Here is a 19,702-nt window from a genome sequence, read left to right on the forward strand (position 1 = left end):
ACCTAATGGAACATTACGACGATAAGATCAACGTACTGGGCAACGCTAGTTACGTGGTAGCAAACTTCTTGGCCGATGCACTCCTGGTACGCGTTCTTGCCCTTGCTTTTGTTTACTTGTTTACATTGACTGATATTCCCCAAGCTCTATCGCTGCTATGTCGTCTGGGCCAAAAGATGGTGGATTGTCATCATCCCCGCCTGCGTCTACATTGCATCCACAAGTGAGTTTTCAGTGTATAAGCTGTCTCGCAAAGACTGACGCTGTCGCAGCGATGTCAATCTTGCTATTGTATCAGACCAGTCAGCCGACGGAGAGTCTGTGGCTTCAGGTTAACGTCGGACTCGCCTACTTTTCCCTCTCGCTAGCAGGTGAGTCGTCTCAACGTCCTATGCCACAAATTCTGACTTGCCCTCCAGTGAACCTCCTCTTGACGCTCCTCATCGTCGGCCGCCTGCTCGCCATGAGCAATCGCGTGAAGAACATGCTCGGCGCGCAACACGCGCACACCTACACCAGTATCGCCGCCCTCGTCGTTGAGAGCGCCACGCCCTACGCCCTCACAAACCTCGTCTTCATCATCACCTACGGCATCGGCAGCCCCGGCTCCAACGTCATCCTCCCCATCCTCTCGCAGATCATGTGCACGAGCTCGGTGCTCATTATCCTGCGCGTCGCCAGTGGCCGCGCGTGGAGCGCGCAGACGACGGACCTGGCGTACAACGAGAGGGGAAATCTGATGAGCAACCTTTCGTCGAGCAAGGGTAGGTCGGGCACGATGGTGGTGTCGAGCATCCATTACAAGAGCTCGGACTCGCACGAAAGGGGTGTGAGCTCAGAGATCGACATCGGAGAGGCGTAGGCCTTGGCTGTTTTCTGTATGTGGACCTGGGTTTGGGGGTGTAATGACTGGAAATTTTGCTTCTGCTTGGTGGTCGATATATCTCCGATGTAAACCTATATGTACCCATAAAATATCTGCAATTACAATGAAAGCCGCGATAACTCTGACAAATGCCCGAGACTCGGTTAACCTGGCACATGGAGTGCGACCATTACAAGATGGATTGGTGCTGGATCATACGCACGCCTGCAGAAATATCAGATCTCTGAGCGGACACGCCTGCCCCTACACATACCTTGGAATGGCTTCTCCTTATTCTGCCAAAAGTCCACTTCACAACCGTCCACCTCCGCGCACTCGAACTCGAAGGTCGAGAACTTGTCCCCCGCGCAGAGGGACTCCTCAGAGGTCTGGTTCCCCTCTGCCGACACAGCGAACGTAGCCAGCTTCCAGTAGCGACGCGGGGCGGTGCCCCACGATATCGAGGGGTGTAGCTCCGGGGCGTCGGGGTCGAGGAGCCAGACGGATATAGGGCTGCCTTCCGCGAGGCGGACGTTGGGGATGAGGTCTGGCGTTTGTTGCGGGACGGAGAGTACCAGTACGCAGCGCTCCATGCCGAAGTCGCGGTTGCGAAACTGCATCACGGTCGAAGTCTGCGGGACCAGTAAGAACGAGAAGAGGGCGAGGAGTAACTTGCAGAAACACTTACCTGGCCGTCGACCCAGAAGCGCCTATGATACGGCCAGACAAGGCCCTCGTAGGACGCCCACTCTCTGCTCGTGTCTTCAGTGAGCGCGCGAGTGGGGTCGCCTGCTCGCATCTGGAAGGACGTGGCGTAGACGTTGACAATCGGGTCGAAGGTCATATTGTGCTTGCGAATGACCTCTGACAGTCGCTCCTGGTTCACATAGGGGCTGATTCGGCGGAGGACCTTCGGCTTTGAAACGGTGTACGAAGACGAGCGGGTTTGGAGCACGAAGAGTGCGAGGGTGAGCACTGATGAGACGGTAGCGCAGATGCAGGCCCCAATGAGCAGATGGTCGGCGTAGGATCGCGCTAAGCTCGAGGAGCCTGTAAGTCAATGATGCCTAGCATGTAGAAGGCTTTGTGCTCACGGGGCTTCCTCTTCGCCTTCAACGACGTCAATGAGCGCTCGTCACTTCCGCTCGTCGAGCTCAGCAGCGCAAGCTCTTCCTCGTTGTCAGCCGCCATCACGGACGGAGCGAAGGTGCAGGCAAGGAGGAGCGCATGATACCAGTTGAGGCCAGACGGGTCCGTATCTGCGATGCAGGACACAGGTCATTGATCCTCAGTGATGCCCCTCGTATGCCCATTGACATCGAAGGCAGCATGATCATGATGGCTTTGCGCTGCTTTGTGCTCGCAGTGGTAGATGCGCCGCTGACGAGCTTGCACGTAACGGCAGCGTCAATAAGGGGGCGACGAGCCGTGATGAGCTTGAGGCAAGGTTGGGGTCCAGACGTTCGCCAGCAGCTCGACGGGGGCAAATCGGCATTCGCCGTGATTGAACTTCCAGCATCACGTGAGGGTATGTTGAACTTTCGGCACAATCCGAGGTGCTCTACATATCCCGAAGCAAATAAATCGTTACAGCTGTGAAAGGCACACGTCGAAGTCAAGTCAAGCTGAAACCCTTCAGACCTTAGTCAAGCCGTGGCAGGGATTAATGCACTCAACTACTGACGATGATCATCGGAAGCACATCTCGATGTTGGAACTACACGCCCAAAACTCTTCTGCGCTACGCGGCTCTAAAACGCCATCTACCAGAGATTTTATCCCAAGCTTACACTCATATGCGAGCTACACACCTTGTTGAGTAGGGAGGGCATGTATGAGAGAGCCTCCCCATGCGAGCAACAAGAGTGTGGTCCAGTGCATCTCGTTTCCGGTTGGCGCCTACGGTCTTACGGCAGGCCGGAGGGCAATAATTCCTTGGTTAGCTCGCCTTTATACCTCGTCTGCGCAAATTTGGAGCTTCCGCCGACCGCGCGCCAGGTACGCAGGCTCCCAGTTAGGACGAACGTACAGGCCCGACCTCCCGAGCTTCTGCTTTTCTGGCGATACTGGCCCTGCCGCGCGTATTGGAACGAAGGCGTAAGATACGCACTACGGCCCCCAAGCGCGGGATGCACACCCTTATCGATTGACCACCCCCATACTTAAGCGTAAGGGTGCAGCCGTTCGTAGGCGCTTGAACGGTCGACTATCGCTGGTAAGCGCCTGATCGCAGAAACGTCGCCGCGCTCAGCTCAATCGTGGGATTGCTCCAATAGCGAACGGCGAACGGGGGCGTGCCGCTTCCAGGCTCTGTTGAGTAGCGATGCAAGGACGGGACGGGCCAAGATTACGCCATTGACACGCAGCGTGCAAATAAAGGTATTGCACAGCAGATGGATAGTACACTTGCGATCAAAATGATTGCAAGATCGACGGACATCCAAATCAGGATATTCCCTCAGCGCTTCGTGGATGCCAGACGGCGCCCCACCGCTGTAACGCCTGCTGCACCAGCATACCATGCATGCAGTATGACTGAGCCCAGAGCCCAAGGAGGTCGAATAGAAATCAATGTTCATTCTAGAAATCTTGCAATCATTTTGATCGCAAGTGTAGTAGCGGACTCGTCCTAGAGAGCCCGGTGGTTGCCGCGTGCTTCTTGGGCGAATCCACCTCGAGACCGATCCCATATGCATACCATTGAACAAGTAACGCCTTCAACTTATACGTATAGCGTTACAAAGATTCACGCGCACGCTACAAGCCCAGAAGACTACGACCTCCTCCTGAAAATATTGTCAATAACTCGGAAGAACGAGTACAGTCAGACAAACCTCACTGACCGACGATTCATTGGGGCCGCTTAGAAGCAGCTTGTGATATCGCGTGCCACAACACCATTGGCGTCACGCTTGATCACGTCACAGTCTGTAAGGACGAGGAATGTGAGCCGCAGGTATGCATGTGCAAGGCAGTAACTCACTAATATTGTCAGTCTCCAGGCCAGTGGGGGCGGCATATGCGGCGAGAGCACCGAATGCGAGAAGCAGAACAGCAGTGTAGCGCATATTTGTCTGACCTGGAAGAGCTACGTTCGGTGAAGTAGGAACTCTGCGGTGGTACTGGCTCAATTCGCATGAGCGCTTTTATACACTCGCCCCTCCGAAAATGGTGGTTACCGCTAAGCGCGCGCGAAGGTGCTGAATCTGTGGCGATAAACAAAAAGGTAAGCCTAGGTGAGTGCACTCGGGCCCCACTTCAATGGCTCCCATCTTTGCCTCGGTTCTTTTGCGCATGAGATCCCTGGCCGGTCACGAACCGTCAACGACTCTCCCTATCGAGGGCGCTTGGCGCTCTCAGTTGAGGTAAGGTACAGCTATCCGTTCGCGACTGGTGGGGTACGGGCACCGATTCGCATGTACTTGAGGTGTGGCCACGTCCCGTCTTTGAACGTGGGGTCGCACGACTGCATGGTCGCTTCGCAGAGGGGGCGCCCTCGATGATGCGCGGTATGCAGACGAGCGGGAGCGAATCGGTTGTAGAGCCGTCCCGAGCATTCGAACAGAACGCCGAGAAGACCGTCGTGTTGATGCATCAACACAGCTCGTCTATAAAGCGGCGAACGCATTCATAGGGGAAGGGCGTCACATCCGAGATTATCTTGCCACCCACACACGCCGCCCAGAAGCATCTTGCATCACCTGTGATCGGTTAGCACTGCCGCGGTCAACGGGGGGTGGAGGGCACTGACCTTTCACCACTTCCCAGCACGTACCAGCTTGACCATGGCATCCTCCCATCCCCCGTACATCGACGGCAAAGCCCCGTACACGGTCGGCGATCGCACGTACGAGACCTATTACAAGGTTTTCGGCGACCTCTCCTCCGGCAAGCGCCCACTCATCGTTGTCCACGGTGGCCCATCCTTCACCCACGACTACCTTCTGCCCATCGGGGACCTCGCGAGCACTCATGCCATACCAGTCGTCTTCTACGACCAGGTTGGCACCGGGCTGAGCACGCACGTCCGCGAGAAGAAGGGCGACACCACCTTCTGGACTATCGACTTCTTTATCGACGAGCTGCTCAACCTCCTCTCCCACCTCAAGGTCGAGGAGTACGACTACCTCGGCCACTCGTGGGGCGGCATGCTCGGGCAGGAGGTCGTCCTGCGGCGGCACCCGCAAGGGGTGAAGCACTTCATCCTGGCGAACAGCCTGCCGAAGAGCGAGTGGTGGGGCCAGTCGTTCAAGCAGCTGCTGGAGAAGGCAGACATTCCGGAGGATGTGAAGAAGACGATCATGAGCAAGGACGCGGGTCGGGAGGAGAAGTGGGAGGCGTTCCAGGTGTTTTACGCGCAGTATGGGTGCATGGTGCAGCCGTTCCCGGAGGACTTTCTGCGGAGCATGGATGCTCGCTTCGGCGAGGACGCAGACACGACAACCCTCGATGCGATGTGAGTAGTCCTGCGGCAGACTTGTATCGTCTGCTGAACCACTACACAGGAACGCTGGCGACCTCAATGAATGGGACGTACGAGACAAGCTGGGAGAAATCGGCGTGCCTTCGCTTGCTATCAACGGTGCGAGAGACTTTTGCCAGGACTGGGTCGTCGCGCCCTTTGTCGAGAAGATACCTAACGTGAAGTGGGTGAAGCTGGAGCACTCGAGTCACTGTCCATTCTGGGAGGAGCGGGACAAGTTCAACCAGGTCGTAGCTGAGTATCTCGGGTATTGAAGGAAGCCAGTGAAACAGAAGAAACAGATGTATGCGTTTAGAATGCTATGCTCTACTATGCGATGTTGGAACGGACGTCGAGGACAAGTTGAACATGGGCGATGAGTCACGACTTCCGTGTTTGGTCAACGCGTCATCTGTGCCGATCGGCACGGGCCGGCGGTGCGTAAGCGCGCGGGAGCCGCACGTGAGGGTGCTATGAGAGACCCCTGCGAGCCGCTTGCGGGTTCTCTTCTTCACCAATGTTGCCCCGCTCGCTACGAGCAGCGCGGCTCTACGCTCCTCGCCGCATCGCCTATCCCGCACTCCGGGCGTACTCGACACCAACAAATCGCCCACCACAAAACGAGAATGAGAAGGTAGACGACAAGGCGCCGCAGGGCAAGGAGCAGCCCGCCGCAGGCGACAAGAAGGAGGTCAAGGCGGACGAGGAGAAGAAGGACGAGCCGAAGAGCAAGGACGATGAGCGATTCAGCGACTTTCCGAAGACCCTTGAGGGCTTTTTCAAGCAGCTCGAGCAGCAGGCGCGCAATAAGCCGCGCGAGGAGGGCTCATCGGGAGGTGACGGCGACCGCAAGCAACGCCCCCCACCCCCTCCGAATAACAACAACAACAATTCCCAGTGGGGTCTGATCACCGCTGCCGCTGCCGCATACCTCCTCTGGTCCTCGTCTGGCGCGACCTCCAACCGCGAGATCACTTGGCAGGAGTTCCGCTCCGCCTTCCTCGACAAGGGTCTCGTCGAGAAACTCACTGTCGTGAATGGACACGAGGTGCGGGTGCAGCTACACAACAATGCGGCGGTTGGGATGTACCCGCAAGCATCTCCTGGCGGCCAGTACTCCTTCTCGATCGGATCTGTCGAGGCCTTCGAGCGCAAGCTTGACGAGGCACAGAATGAGCTTGGCATCCCCTCCAACGAACGCATCCCTGTGCAGTACCACCAGGAGATCTCGACTGCTGGCGCCCTCCTCAACTTCGCTCCCACCCTCCTCCTCATCGCCGGTATCTGGTGGATGTCGCGCCGCGCAAGCGGTGGTGGAGGCGGCGGCGGCATCTTCAACATGGGCAAGAGTCGCGCAAAGCTCTTCAACCAGGACAATCAGGTGAAGGTCAAGTTCAAGGATGTCGCCGGCATGGACGAGGCCAAGGTGGAGATTATGGAGTTCGTCAAGTTCCTCAAGGAGCCGCAACGGTTCACGAAGCTCGGCGCGAAGATTCCACGCGGTGCCATCTTGTCCGGCCCTCCTGGTACGGGTAAGACGTTGCTCGCGAAGGCGACCGCAGGCGAGGCCTCCGTGCCGTTCCTGTCCGTCTCCGGCTCCGAGTTTGTGGAGATGTTCGTCGGTGTCGGTTCTGCACGTGTCCGCGACCTCTTCGCGTCGGCGAAGAAGCACGCGCCGTGCATCATCTTCGTCGATGAGATCGACGCCATCGGCAAGGCGCGTGGCAAGGGCAACATGGGCGGCAACGACGAGCGCGAGTCGACGCTGAACCAGCTCCTCGTCGAGATGGACGGCTTCGGCACGGACGAGCACATTGTCGTCCTCGCTGGTACCAACAGGCCCGACGTGCTCGACCCTGCGCTCATGCGTCCCGGCCGTTTCGATCGCCACATCGCCATCGACCGCCCTGACGTGTCTGGCCGCAAGGGCATCTTCCAGGTGCACTTGAAGCCGCTCCGCCTCGCCGAGGACATCAAGAAGGTCGAGGAGGACTTTGCGCACAAGCTCGCGGTGCTGACGCCCGGCTTCTCTGGCGCGGACATCGCGAACGTGTGCAATGAGGCTGCGTTGCATGCGGCGCGTCGCAGTGCCGAGTACGTCGAGAGCGTCGACTTTGACACCGCCATTGAGCGTGTGATCGTCGGCCTCGAGCGGAAGAGCCGCGTTTTGAGCCCGGATGAGAAGAAGACGGTCGCTTACCACGAAGCGGGACATGCTATCTGTGGCTGGTTCCTCGAGCACGCCGACCCTCTGCTCAAGGTCTCCATCATCCCTCGCGGCACTGGTGCTTTGGGTTACGCTCAGGTAAGGCTTCGTCCACTCCTTACATCACATCAAGTCTGACAACCCCCAGTACCTCCCCGCCGACCGCTACCTCTTCTCGACACCGCAAATGCGCGACCGGATATGCATGACGCTCGGTGGTCGCGTGTCCGAGGAGATCTTCTTCGGCGCGGACAACATCACCACCGGCGCGCAGGACGACTTGCAGAAGATCACCCGGATGGCGTTCGAGGCGTGCGCGAACTACGGCATGAACAATGTCATCGGGCCGGTCAGCTACGGTGGCGAGCGTGGGTCGACGGAGCACTGGAACAAGCCGTTTAGTGAGAAGACGGCGGAGCGTTTGGACGAGGAGGTTCGGAAGATGATTGTGTATGTGCCCTCTAACAGTCTGCGGAAGTATAATACTGACTATATCAATAGTGACTGCTACGAGCGTACCAAGAATCTTCTGACCGAGCATCGCGAGGATGTTGAGAAGGTCGCCAAGCGCTTGTTGGAGAAGGAGGTCCTGACCCGGTAAGCTTATTGCTTCGTCCCCATCCTCTACATCTGCTTACACCCCTTCAGCGAGGACATGATCGAGCTCCTCGGCAAGCGCCCCTTCGTCGGCCGGGCAGACGACATGGACAAGTGGCTGGAGAAGAACCGCGGGGAGTCGAGCGCACCGCCAAACTTCCCGGAGAACGACATCCCAACGCCGTCGCCGGCGTACAAGGAGTCGGACCCCAAGCCATAATTTATCTACACACTGTCCTTGTTGCTATCCTTGCTGTGTATCCTACAACGATGAACCTCCACTCTTTAGATCGTAGTGCAGGAGTGTAATGAGATGAGGCTGAGATATGGAAGAGGCAAGACTGAATGAAGAGAGTACTGCGCTGGGCTCCATTGAGGCACGTCGGGTAAGCGGGCCGGCGGTATCGCGTACGCGCCATACCCCGGCGATCGACGCAACTCGCTTTCTTCACGCCATCATGTCAGGACGCGAAGCTGCCGCGCCTGCTGCTGCAGGCCAGGCGGACGAGGGAGGGAACAAAGTATGGGGGATGGTAAAGGTGCGCTTAAACTTCCAAAGTCTCGTACGCAGCATGCTGACTGACACGACACAGCAAATGGTCATGGTCTACGCGTTCTCCCAGCTTGGTGCGTGCCGCCTTGTATCGTGCAGAACGGTACACGCTTACAGCACGCCTTACAGCCTCCAAATACCTTATGCCGAAGCCTGCCACCACGGCCCCTCCTGTCGCAAATGTGAACGCTCCCCCAGGCGCTAAAGTGACCACGTCCGCCCCCACCTCCGCGACCCCAGATTGGGAGCTCGGCACGCCGCTCGATATACATGTGTACTTCACTTCTGCGCCTCGGCCGGAGGTCTTCTCGAAGAAGTACGTGCAGAGCTATCGCGGGGAGGGGGACGAGGACCAGCTGCAGCGCATCGTTTGGGAGAATATCACCTACGGAAACTGGAGCGACTCGAGGGAAGCTCAGCTTGATATTCGGCTGCCAGAGGTCGTAACGCACCGCAATGGCTCGCTGTACGCCGACGTGTACCTCTTGAGGAACGGCGCGGGGCTCGATCCGGATGCGGAGGGATTCAATTTGGGGGATATCTATCACGTCCGGAAGTGTGAGTGTATTGTGGAGTGATAGGCGGGGAATGATGCTGATGAGGATCTGCAGCGCTGACCCCATATCTGCCGAAGCATCGGGTACGGAAAGAGAAGAACCTGCTCGCGTTGAAGGAGGAAGAAGAGGAAGAGGAGGAGCCGGAGGTCATCGTCCCCCATTGGCACGCAAATCACACTTTGGCAATCGTTTCGGACGCACCTGCAATAAACACGGCTCAGCTTCCTCCTCCGGCTGCCCAGCGTACGTACGCATGCATATATTGCAATCACACGGCTTACACTGCTGCAGACATCGCCTGGGCACCGTACAAGGACGCCGAAGGCCACATCTCCGTCAAGTACAAGCCCATCACCTTCTTCAACGAATTCTGGCACCTCAAATCGCACTATCACGAGCTTAACGCGACCACGCCCGTTGTCCCCCTCCACCTCGTCTTCCAGCCGATGTCGTACATGAAGTTCCAAATGTTCACGACTATGACGGCGAGCTTCAATGAGGCGGCACAGAAGCAGGGTGGCGGAGGCGCAGAGTTTGACGAGATTAAGCGGATGTTGTTGGAGACGAACCCGTACTTCCTCGCGTTGACAGCCTTCGTCACGGTGCTGCATATGCTGTGAGTGAGACAGAATACTGATAAGAACAAGACTGACTGAGCCACAGGTTTGAGATGTTGGCATTTTCGTCGGATGTGTCGCATTGGCGCAACAAGCAGGAGATGGTTGGTGTCTCCGTCCGGTGAGTGGTATCTGCCTTCAGCGGGGGTGAACAATACTCATGACGCCGCAGCACAATCATCGTCAACGTTGTCACCCAGATCATCATCCTACTATACCTCATCGACAACAACGAGGAGACGAGTTGGATGATTCTGTTTACCTCTGGCATTGGTATCGTCATTGAGGCATGGAAGATCACCAAAGCCGTCGACGTTGTCGTCAGCCCTGCGCCTGGCAAGGCCATCCCTTACAAGGTCGAGTTCAAGGACAAGCACGTGCTTAGCGAGGATGAGAAGAAGACGCAGGAGTACGATAAGCTGGCGTTCCGCTACGTCTCGTATGTGGCGATTCCGACGCTCATTGGGTACACGATGTGAGTACAATCGGTAGCAGTGCTAGGATCCATCACTGACGAGCATGTAGCTACTCCCTCATCTACGAGACCCACCGGGGATGGTACAGCTTCATCATCAGCACGCTCACGTCCTACGTGTACATGTTCGGCTTCGCGCAGCTCGTGCCGCAGGTACTTTTCTCCTTCTCCTTCATCGTCGATCCCCCTTTCTGACCCACGAATGCAGCTCATCATCAACTACAAGCTCAAGAGCGTCGCGCACATGCCCATCAAGGCCATGGTCTACAAGACCCTCTCCACCGTCGTCGACGACTTCTTCGCCTTCTGCATCAAGATGCCCATCCTGCACCGGCTCGCGTGCTTCCGCGACGACGTCGTCTTCCTCATCTTCCTCTACCAGCGCTGGATTTACCGCATCGACCCGAAGCGGGTGAATGAGTACGGACAGGTGATGGTGGAGGATGTAGATGCATTGAAGGAGGGGGAGAAGGCGGGCGAAGGCGAGAAGGAGGAGACCAAGAAGACGAGATAGGGACGCTTGTTGTATTATCTTGGTTGTAAGGAGTATTCATTGGAGTCCCTTGATATTCGACCTGCCCAATAATCATTCACAAGACGAGTAAGAGGCGTAAGCTCTCCATGTCCTCTGACAGTCGCACATCTTGCTGATCCCATAACAGGAGTATGTTTGTGTTCTGTATGCAGCTACTACGTCGTGCTTAGTAGCCTAGATACTCGGCGACAACTCGATTGAACTCGTCGCGCTCCTCCCAGAAAGGCGTGTGGCTCGAGTTCTCGAACTTCACCCACTTCACGTCCAGTATCTTCTCGACGAACGGCGCGACCACCCAATCCTGCGCAAAATCCCTCGCACCGTTGATGACTAGCGTAGGAACGTCGATCTCTCCCAGCTTGTCGCGGACATTCCAGTCGCTCAGATCGCCGGCGTTCCTACATAGTGCGGTCAGTTCAGCTGAATGGACGTTTCTGAAGGTGGGTACTCACAGTGCATCGACGGTCGTCCTATCTGCGTTCTCACCGTTGGTGTAGTCCATGCTCCGCAAGAAATCCTCCGGAAGGGGGTCCACCATGCACCCGTACACCTTATAGAACACCTTCAGCGCAGCGTATCGCTCCGCTCGGTCAGCATTCTCGTCCATGATAGTCTTCCTCGCGTCCTCAGGGACGTCGGGCGCCTGTAGCAGCTGCGCGAAGGATTTATCCCACGACGCGCCGTCCGCCAGGCTGTTCGCCAGGACGAACTTCTTCATCCCTCTCGGATGTTTCCTGAGGACGACCTCCAGCCCAAGCATACCGCCCCACGAGTGCCCGAGGTAGTCATACTCCTCAATGTGAAGGTACGTCAGGAGATTGAACAGCTCGTCGATGAAGAGGTCGATGGTCCAGAATGTGGTGTCGCCCTTCTTCTCGGGGATATGGGTGCTCAGGCCGGTGCCGACCTGGTCGTAGAAGACGATGGGTACGTCGTGGGTGGCGGCTATGTCGCTGATGGGCAGGAGGTAGTCGTGCGACAGCGATGGGCCGCCGTGCGCGACGACAAGCGGGCGCTTGTCGGAGGAGAGGTCCCCGAAGATCTTGTAGTACGTCTCGTACGTGCTCGCGCCGATGGTGTATGGCGCGAGGCCCGTGGTGGGGATGATGGCGGGCATGACGAAGGGGGAGGGGCAATGTGCGAGGGCGCAAAGGAAAACCGGGAACGACAGCTGCTTGGTGTGTGTAATGGGAGCGTAATGGATACGCAATGGTGCGATGCGATGCTAAAAGCGACAGCACTTCAGGTCAGACGCCCAACATCTGAGAAGCAACCCTTCCATCTCGTCCAGACTCCGAGGTTGAGGCAAGGGGCTTGATGCTAGAGCACGAGAAGCTGATGAGTCTACGGCAAGCTCCACGAGGAGCGGTGGCTAGTCCTCATCGACTACACGGACACCGGCCTTAGTGCGTATCTGGATGGTATCTTCGATGTGGACGGTGATGGGCTGATGGTCAAGGGCGGCATGACCTCGATCCCTATGAATGCCTCGCGCTGCGAGAACACGGCGATGGCGGTCATCCCGTCCGACTAATGATGGCGAAGCGGCGTCACTGAGGCGGAGGAGCTTTGGATGGCGTGCATCGCAGAGACGCTCTCAGATGCTCGATAGTATAACTTGGTACGCAAGTCAACCTGGTCTTGGCTCATACAAGCGTTCTCGGGACGCAGTCAACGAAGCTGGATGAAGAAACAATTCCTTCCAAGGAACTATGCAGCCCCAAAGATCCGCCTGCGCGAGGTACAGGTCGTACCTGCATCCCACTGCATAGGTCATTCTAGTATGGCTTCTCCATGCCATACATCCCATCGTCACCCTTTGAACGTCGCCATGTGCAAATGCGACCCCAATTCACTCCACAGCGGGCTCAAGTTGCTTTAAAAGCTCAACTTCGAGCCGTATTCTCTAGATCTTGCGACCTCCCACTGCCATACGTTGCATCTTTCGCTCATGCATGCTTCTATCATCATGTTCTTCCTCTTCGGCGCGCTTGCTGCGAACGCCGCTCCTCTGGCGACTCCTCCCGAGACCGGCCAGGTCGATGGTCAGCCATTCATTGCGCCTTTTGATTGTCAGCTCACAATTATACCAGGCTGCACGAGTAAGCGGGGAGTAGACGTTAATATTGAAGGGCGCGGGATCCCTACCTGCTTCTGAGGAGGTCGACTTCAACAGGGTAAGTGCGATCCGTTACCAGATGAAGAGGTTGCTGAACTGGCAGTAGGTGCATATCGTTCTCTCCTGAGTCCTTACTGTGTGATGTTATGTCTACGAATATCTTGTGTCCTACATCTTCTGCTTAACTTGTGAACGTCGAGCTGTTTCAAGGAAGTCGAGCTCGCGAAGTCGAACATGTTTGCGCCCAAGCTTTCATCGGCAAATTCCGACAGTCATATGCAAGGAGCCATCGACCAAAATTGGCCATGTGCACCTCGCAGCTTGCTTCGTATTTTCCTCGGGTACTGGCTTCTGAGCCCAGAAGACCGACTGGCGCCTCAGCGTGCCTAGAGCCACCAAGACATCGTCAGGCGCATGAGGCATATACGGGAGCGCCGCGTACGACGGACTCATAATCAGTGGATAAGAACATGGAAGCTCCAAGGGTGCACCGTGTTCGTCTTCCATCAGATGGTTCAGCAGAATGAATGAAGGATTCGGGACCGGACCTACAGCCCGATCAACGGCGTGAAATGTATGTACACAGATGAATGAGGTTCGGTCATCTGCGCAAGCTGCGTCTCATGGATGCATCAATTGAAAGTTGTAATAGGGCTCATCATAGCTAGCTTGTCATACAGCGATCACTAGCGAGGACATAAGACAGGGACCGTGCAATGCGAAACCCCATGGACCCACTGCAATTCATGGGAATCAGCGACCTGCCCTAGCTCATTTTCGTGCCCATGCTTCCTATAAAGGCGCATCTCAGGGTGGGCAAACAGCCATCCCGCCCTTACCCTGGTCCTCTAGTGCATCGTGACCATCGCAGACATGCAACGCTTCTACGCTTTCGCCCTCTCGAGCCTATACCTCCTGTCTCTTACGACCGCCGCTCCTATTACGGAGCCACCTACCCCAACCTTGCAAGGTAGGTGACGCTTGTTATTCATACCATGCGTGACCCTGATGCTACCCTGCAGACGATGTGATTATCACTATCACCAGTACCCGCACAGTTACTATTACATCGTGTCCTGCCGCATATTACGAAGGAGCTACCAAAGGCACTCGCGACCACAACATCTACGGCTGCTTCTGAGGTGAGTATTGGGCCCGAATTATTTTTTTCTCCCGCCGCTGATGCGACGCACTAAGGATTCTTCCGCAACGATTATTATTTCCTTGATTCCCGTGCTGTATGTAGAGCATACCCTTGCTCGGAGAGTATAGTAGCAGTGTAGCAAATATGTTTTCGAATATCATGTATGATACAAGCCCTTTGGTGTGCAGATGAGGCTTGGGCTGGCTGTAAGCAAAGTCGAGCGTACGAGCACGTGACCTCGGAGCCGCAAATTGAACATGCACGTGCAAAGCTTCAAGGTGCTGTTCGGCGCCATTTTGAGGTCCTATCAAGCGAATATCAGATTTGGGGCATTATGTTTCTGAAACGCATGCCTCTATCTGCAACGGATGCTGCTTTGCAAAGGTCACTGCCATCGATGTCAATGCGACTTGATGGGGTATCGGGTTGTACTTGTAAGTGGTGAGATAAACTTAAATTAAGCGAAGATGATCCGTGTATGTGTCCCACCAATGAAGTCTCCCACAGAGAGATCTATAGTGGCTGAATAGAGCTGCATCTGTTGCTCAGACGTTTCACCGAGCGTGAGGGTCCTTCGTGGAGTGGACTAGAATAAATAATCCAGCGCAGCACCTACAACTATCCTCAAGAGACTATACATCAGAAGCTCAAGCCTTAGACTCGGACTCGCTAGCCCGCGAGACCCCACTCTTGAAATGCACGTCCGACAAGACCATGGTGCCCGACTCGTTCCCGTTTGTGAAGCGGCCCCCCGAGATGCCCGCCCTATTGCGCGCGATCTCCGTCGTCTGCTGACTCCAGGCGCGGCCGTTTGCTACGCGCAAGATGATGAGCACCGAGCTCGTGCACATGATCTGCGACAGAACAGGCAAGACCACGTTCGACCCGGGACTGCCGATGCCGTAGGTGACGATGAAGATGAGATTCACCACTGCGTACGGCGCGGCGCTCTCCACAAGCAGCGCGGCAACGCTGGTATACGTGCGTGCATGTTGAGAGCCGAGCATGCGCGTCACTTGGTTGCTCAGGGACAAAAGCCGACCGACGATGAGGAGGGTCAGTAATAAATTAACTGCGTTGGAGGTCAACTCTTGATTCAGGTTGGTAACACACAACGCACCCGCCAGCGAGAGGGAGAAATATGTAAGCCCGACATCGACGTGCAACCACAGACTCTCCGTCGGCTGGCTAACCTGGTACAACAAGAAGATGGACATCGCTGGAGGTGTATTATCAGTCCTGTCTCATCCAGAACGTCGCCAAAGGACGCACTCGTAGAAGCTATGAAGACACAGCCGGGGATGACGATGATCCACCATTTCTTGGCCCATACGACGTAGCAGCGGTAGAGCTATTCCGAATAGTCATTTAGGTGACGAAAGAAAACACATTGCGATGCACACGTACCAGAAGTGCGTCGGCGAAGAAGTTCGCGATGATATAGCCCGCGTTCCCGAGCACATCCATGGGATCGTCGTAATGGTCGTTCAAGAACATGGATGGCCCGCCCGGGTACATTCGGTTCTCGACGAACATGCGGCGGCTAATGTCGGTGTTCCCGGCTGAGTATGCGTCAACGAGCTAGTCATGCACAGGACAAGCATTAGCATACCAAAGTTGAGCGTCCCGCAGGCCACGATGATAACTACAAAGGCGAGCAGGGGCATCGCCGTCCGGCTCCAATGCGGGTTCGAGCGCAAGGAGGCCAAAAGCGCCTGCACCGTCATGAAAGCGACGGTGAGCAGAATACCTATGACGCGCCATGGATCAGTCTTCATCGGCGAGGATCCGTGAGAGCGACCAATGCTTACCCCAAGCGCTTCCGCAGAGTATAGCGCCGATGAAGTTGGTACGGTCAGCCAACATCAACTCGGGCGGCTCATCCGAGGGCGCATAAGGGTTCGTGTTGTTCGACATGGCGGCGGAGGACGGTCAGGATGAGGGGGCACCGGGATGGTTGTCGGTCAGCCTGCGCTTTTGAGTGCTGCTCCTGGCGAGGCGTCCATCTTCTGGACGGAGGACATATCAGGATCAAGGGACGCCGTAATACTCACGAGCACAGCTTGTACATGTCGAGAATGAGATAAGGGCATGAATAGCGATGGAAGCTGCGATGAGGGCAGTCCTGTGAATGCATGAAAGTTCCCAACAAATTCAGAGGGCACCAGGACCGGAAGAAGACTCGGCAGGACGTGCTTCTTGAGAAAGCATCAAGACCCCAATATAGCGACGGCGTTTGAGCGCTAAAAGCAGGTCGACCTGATCAGATGCTCTCGATGGTGGCGGGCTTTATACGCTCGTGCATCTTGAGCTATACAGTGACTACGAACGGGCGTTTTCGCCTTGCCGCATGGCCTCTTGCAGGACCTCCGCCATCTTGGGCGTGCTGCTGCTCCTCGTTTCTCTGGTGAATGTCACGTTCATGCTACGGCTGTATCATCAGCATGGGAGAGCATATTACTGTGAGACGTATCCATACCATGGTGAATGACTGAATCTGACGCATTCAAGCATGGCACGGGAGCGACTACCCACAAGAGCTGCCCGCTTACCGCGGCCAGAAGGCCAAAATGACAATGCAGGAGTCCGCGGTCTACCCGCTCCTAGGCTACGATTCAGACGAGATATGGACCACCATCGCGTGCAAGAGCTTCGGGTACGCTCGCTTTGGGCCAGATGACCGGTTGCTACTGCCCTCGATGTTCCACGACGTACGTCCGTACGGTGCGTTCCGGCGTCCGCCGTCTGATCATCAGAAACACAGCTACACTGCCTGAGGATGCTCAGCTCGGCCTTTGGGCACGCGAATCCCGCCTGGGCGCACATCCACCACGTCCGTCACTGTCTTGGCTATCTCAGGACCTCAATCCTCTGCCGCCCAGACCTGACGCTCGAGCCTGGCGACTTCACTCAGCGCGACTTCGACGTGGACTGGGTAGGGGAGACGCATACCTGTCGAGATCATTCGGTAGTATACGACTTCCTGGACAAGAACTTTGACGATTGGGAGGCGCGCACGAAGGTGATTCTTGCGTCCGGCGCTGATATTGACAACGATACAGACTGACAGTCGAGCAGAACTCATCGGAGTCGGAGGCATAACTGAGTGAGAACTCTTTGCTTGTGGGGCGTACATACACAAGATGTCTAGTCACGACTGCGATGTCCATGTCAGATAAAAGTGCCCCTCCCGCAGATACAAGATACGAACTCACGATGCCTTCAACCAGGTGGACCTCTGGTACTCTCGCCAATTATCCTCCGCCGCACGGAAGACAGCTGCATGATCCTGGCAAACATGCGTAACGTCCGACACCGTCGACGTCGAGTAATTAAGCCCGCGAATGCTCTCCATCGTCAAGTCCGCGCGGCACAGAACCGTCTGCCTGATGTAATTCATGCAGTGGTTCACTAACGGCGACTGCCTCTCCGGCGGTGGCTCGTCAGCATGCTGAAACTGCACAACAAGCTCAGCGCGCAGAATGTCGAGGCAGCGCAGCTGGTGGAAGACGCTGATGCTGAAGGGCCGCTTGTCTGGGCCGAGGTACAGCATCCCGCCACCGGGAGGAAGCAGCGTCTGCCATTGTTCGATTCCAGCCGGCGTGTCGAGCGCGTAGTGGACCGTGTTCTCGTACGGCATGTGTACTTCTTCGAGCGGGCCGATGTCCCAGGTTTCGGGGTAGTCCCACCCACGGAAAGCTTATCGTCATCAGAATAGGTGTTGGAAGTTCATAATTAATGGTAGACTCACTATATACTGGATCGTCCTGGTCCTTCGTTCGCTCATGATAGCGCAGAAGCACCGCGAGAGAGAATGCGAGCGAGACGAGCAAAGCGAGGGCAAGCTTGTCGACTGGCAGCGGTCTCTTCTTAGATTCGTTTCCTGCCATCTCGACCGTCGAATGTGAGGGCGCAGATAGAGTAAGGAGAGAGCGTCAAGCGCGCTCTACCGGCGCTCGCGAAGGGCGGAAATCGAGGGAGACTCAGAGCAGGCCCCATCACTGTATAGCCATATAATGAGCTGTGTTGGCCATGATGGAGCTCACATCCCCCAAAGATCCGCAGGAGTGCTCGCGCACACGCGTCAGGCCATTGAAGTCGCTCAACATTCGAGTTCGATGAAAAGTTGATGGCGTCTTCCAATTGTCGATTTGCCCCCGCCATCAACCGTGACGCGTCACGCGTGATCCCAAATTGAACATCGAGGTTCTCTCCTCCCACCATCCCGGCTGAGGCCCTCTTCTCCCGCGTTTGGGCCTCTTTTGAGGACCCTCCGACAACTTCTCGAGATGATGCTGAAGGATGGGGCTGATGTGTTCTGTCTGAGCTGCCCAATTTGCGCGCCGGCACGAGACGCCGCCGGTACAAGGGGGGCTGTAAGGGGAATAAGATGGCCCTGGAGGTGGATGAGCGCTAGTTTCGTCCACATTCGCCTTTCCTTCCACCTTCTATATCTCTTCGACCACTCTCCGAACCACTTTCACCACCGTGAACACCATGTCCGAGATCGTCGTCCGCCATCTGAAGACCGCGACTGGTGAGTAGTCTGGAGGGTGAGTTGGATAGCGCTGACGGACGTGATTAGACGAGGAAATTGAGTGCATCGTTGCGGTCAACGTCGCTGCGTTCGCCGATGGTACGAGTCCTTCCCAGAGCCTGCTGCGCTCTCGTAGGCTTAGGATGTGCTGCAGACACCTTCAACCACGTCCTCGTCGGCGGAAATACCTCCCTCCTCCCCCTCCTCATGCGCGCGCAGATTAAGGCAGGCCTCATCGGTGGCGAGGTACGATCTCTGCTCGTGCGAGCTTATCGATGCCTCACCTTCGGTGCGCGCTGCAGGTCTACGTCGCCGGCTTTGGTCCTGACGATATCTCGGCGGCGGCGGTATGGTTTGGGCCCGACCAGGAGCTGCTAGACAGGTGAGCATTCGGCTCTAGGGCCCTGACTGGATACTGAAAGTACTGTGCAGCCCTGAGCAGGGAGCGGCTGGCTTCAATGAGTTCATGGGCTCCATCACCGAAGGCACTCGGAACTGGTGGACGTCGAAGGTATGTCTAGTTTGCCTTCTGTTGAATCTGAACAGGGCTCACACGCATTCTTGCAGTTCTTCCCCTTCTACGGCGCCACCACCACGGAGGCCTTTGGCGAGGGCTTCAAGAAGGCGAACTGGCACCTGCAGCTGCTCGCTACGGAGCCTCGTGCGCAGCGCAAGGGGCTGGCAACAGCGTTGATCAAGGCAGTGGATCAGGTGGTATGCATATGGTGGCGCTGTCTTCATCTCTTCAGGTGCTCATGGAATTCCGCAGGCAGAGGAGAAGGGCAAATCGCTCACTGTCGAGACGGAAACCGAGGGCGCAGTACGTTGAATGTTACGGGGAGGCTTGTGACTTGCTAACAGCCCACCAGTTGAAGTTCTACAAGGACACCGGCTTTGTTCTTAAGGCTGAGAAGCCCGTGCCTCTTGACGGCGCAGAGGGCGTCGAGGACCAGCCGATTCCAATGTACGTGCTGTGGAAGGAGCACACGGCGTAAAGTAAATTGCTGGTGGTGTACAGTAGTGTAGGATGTATGG

General features: G+C 56.3%; 12 protein-coding genes across 12 annotated transcripts; 7 read left to right on the forward strand and 5 right to left on the reverse strand.

Moving 5' to 3' along the window:
• Positions 1–5: 5 nt before the first annotated feature.
• Positions 6–862, forward strand: SCHCODRAFT_01082954 (uncharacterized protein; the record flags this gene model as incomplete). Its single annotated transcript, XM_003038519.2, has 4 exons — positions 6–86; positions 145–223; positions 273–371; positions 420–862. The coding sequence occupies 4 exons, from the start codon at positions 6–8 to the stop codon at positions 860–862; spliced, it is 702 nt and encodes a 233-aa protein (XP_003038565.1).
• Positions 863–927: 65 nt separating this feature from the next.
• On the reverse strand, positions 928–2,413 carry SCHCODRAFT_02164288 (uncharacterized protein). The gene is made up of 4 exons (XM_003037185.3): positions 1,960–2,413; positions 1,554–1,900; positions 1,140–1,497; positions 928–1,090 (listed from the first exon to the last, which is right to left on the reverse strand). The coding sequence occupies exons 1-4, from the start codon at positions 2,054–2,056 to the stop codon at positions 1,056–1,058; spliced, it is 837 nt and encodes a 278-aa protein (XP_003037231.2). The 5' UTR covers positions 2,057–2,413; the 3' UTR covers positions 928–1,055.
• A 1,185-nt stretch (positions 2,414–3,598) lies between these two features.
• SCHCODRAFT_02611974 (uncharacterized protein) lies at positions 3,599–4,188 on the reverse strand. The gene is made up of 4 exons (XM_050344508.1): positions 4,045–4,188; positions 3,849–3,987; positions 3,709–3,793; positions 3,599–3,651 (listed from the first exon to the last, which is right to left on the reverse strand). Exons 1-3 carry the CDS (start codon positions 4,135–4,137, stop codon positions 3,729–3,731), a joined length of 297 nt encoding a protein of 98 aa, XP_050202340.1. The 5' UTR covers positions 4,138–4,188; the 3' UTR covers positions 3,599–3,651; positions 3,709–3,728.
• A 280-nt stretch (positions 4,189–4,468) lies between these two features.
• SCHCODRAFT_02611979 (proline-specific peptidase) lies at positions 4,469–5,677 on the forward strand. Its single transcript, XM_003038518.2, has 3 exons — positions 4,469–4,568; positions 4,619–5,321; positions 5,371–5,677. Exons 2-3 carry the CDS (start codon positions 4,651–4,653, stop codon positions 5,600–5,602), a joined length of 903 nt encoding a protein of 300 aa, XP_003038564.1. The 5' UTR covers positions 4,469–4,568; positions 4,619–4,650; the 3' UTR covers positions 5,603–5,677.
• Positions 5,678–6,411: 734 nt separating this feature from the next.
• Positions 6,412–8,350, forward strand: SCHCODRAFT_02663303 (ATP-dependent metallopeptidase Hfl; the record flags this gene model as incomplete). Its single annotated transcript, XM_003038517.2, has 4 exons — positions 6,412–7,632; positions 7,682–7,983; positions 8,035–8,130; positions 8,182–8,350. 4 exons carry the CDS (start codon positions 6,412–6,414, stop codon positions 8,348–8,350), a joined length of 1,788 nt encoding a protein of 595 aa, XP_003038563.1.
• A 228-nt stretch (positions 8,351–8,578) lies between these two features.
• Positions 8,579–10,932, forward strand: SCHCODRAFT_02611987 (cleft lip and palate transmembrane 1). The gene is made up of 9 exons (XM_003038516.2): positions 8,579–8,669; positions 8,724–8,757; positions 8,813–9,241; positions 9,295–9,483; positions 9,532–9,856; positions 9,904–9,978; positions 10,030–10,332; positions 10,383–10,485; positions 10,541–10,932. Exons 1-9 carry the CDS (start codon positions 8,589–8,591, stop codon positions 10,844–10,846), a joined length of 1,845 nt encoding a protein of 614 aa, XP_003038562.1. The 5' UTR covers positions 8,579–8,588; the 3' UTR covers positions 10,847–10,932.
• Positions 10,933–10,968: 36 nt separating this feature from the next.
• Positions 10,969–12,239, reverse strand: SCHCODRAFT_02611989 (proline-specific peptidase). The gene is made up of 2 exons (XM_003037184.2): positions 11,320–12,239; positions 10,969–11,265 (listed from the first exon to the last, which is right to left on the reverse strand). Exons 1-2 carry the CDS (start codon positions 11,982–11,984, stop codon positions 11,034–11,036), a joined length of 897 nt encoding a protein of 298 aa, XP_003037230.1. The 5' UTR covers positions 11,985–12,239; the 3' UTR covers positions 10,969–11,033.
• Positions 12,240–13,859: 1,620 nt separating this feature from the next.
• Positions 13,860–14,127, forward strand: SCHCODRAFT_01080019 (uncharacterized protein; the record flags this gene model as incomplete). The annotated part of the gene is made up of 2 exons (XM_003038515.2): positions 13,860–13,956; positions 14,009–14,127. 2 exons carry the CDS (start codon positions 13,860–13,862, stop codon positions 14,125–14,127), a joined length of 216 nt encoding a protein of 71 aa, XP_003038561.1.
• A 523-nt stretch (positions 14,128–14,650) lies between these two features.
• Positions 14,651–16,312, reverse strand: SCHCODRAFT_02612001 (uncharacterized protein). Its single transcript, XM_003037183.2, has 6 exons — positions 15,942–16,312; positions 15,743–15,880; positions 15,538–15,692; positions 15,403–15,481; positions 15,251–15,349; positions 14,651–15,202 (listed from the first exon to the last, which is right to left on the reverse strand). Exons 1-6 carry the CDS (start codon positions 16,045–16,047, stop codon positions 14,778–14,780), a joined length of 1,002 nt encoding a protein of 333 aa, XP_003037229.1. The 5' UTR covers positions 16,048–16,312; the 3' UTR covers positions 14,651–14,777.
• A 113-nt stretch (positions 16,313–16,425) lies between these two features.
• SCHCODRAFT_02612005 (uncharacterized protein) lies at positions 16,426–17,244 on the forward strand. Its single transcript, XM_003038514.2, has 3 exons — positions 16,426–16,592; positions 16,642–16,841; positions 16,895–17,244. The coding sequence occupies exons 1-3, from the start codon at positions 16,481–16,483 to the stop codon at positions 17,195–17,197; spliced, it is 615 nt and encodes a 204-aa protein (XP_003038560.2). The 5' UTR covers positions 16,426–16,480; the 3' UTR covers positions 17,198–17,244.
• SCHCODRAFT_02612010 (uncharacterized protein) lies at positions 17,074–18,206 on the reverse strand. Its single transcript, XM_003037182.2, has 3 exons — positions 17,882–18,206; positions 17,342–17,829; positions 17,074–17,287 (listed from the first exon to the last, which is right to left on the reverse strand). Exons 1-2 carry the CDS (start codon positions 18,018–18,020, stop codon positions 17,342–17,344), a joined length of 627 nt encoding a protein of 208 aa, XP_003037228.1. The 5' UTR covers positions 18,021–18,206; the 3' UTR covers positions 17,074–17,287.
• A 406-nt stretch (positions 18,207–18,612) lies between these two features.
• On the forward strand, positions 18,613–19,695 carry SCHCODRAFT_02612018 (uncharacterized protein). The gene is made up of 8 exons (XM_003038513.2): positions 18,613–18,667; positions 18,716–18,766; positions 18,822–18,913; positions 18,970–19,049; positions 19,100–19,178; positions 19,235–19,381; positions 19,437–19,487; positions 19,537–19,695. Exons 1-8 carry the CDS (start codon positions 18,628–18,630, stop codon positions 19,660–19,662), a joined length of 666 nt encoding a protein of 221 aa, XP_003038559.1. The 5' UTR covers positions 18,613–18,627; the 3' UTR covers positions 19,663–19,695.
• The last annotated feature ends 7 nt before the right edge of the window (positions 19,696–19,702 follow it).

The sequence above is a fragment of the Schizophyllum commune genome, assembly GCF_000143185.2.
Source record: "Schizophyllum commune H4-8 unplaced genomic scaffold SCHCOscaffold_2, whole genome shotgun sequence".
Lineage (NCBI taxonomy): Eukaryota > Fungi > Basidiomycota > Agaricomycetes > Agaricales > Schizophyllaceae > Schizophyllum > Schizophyllum commune.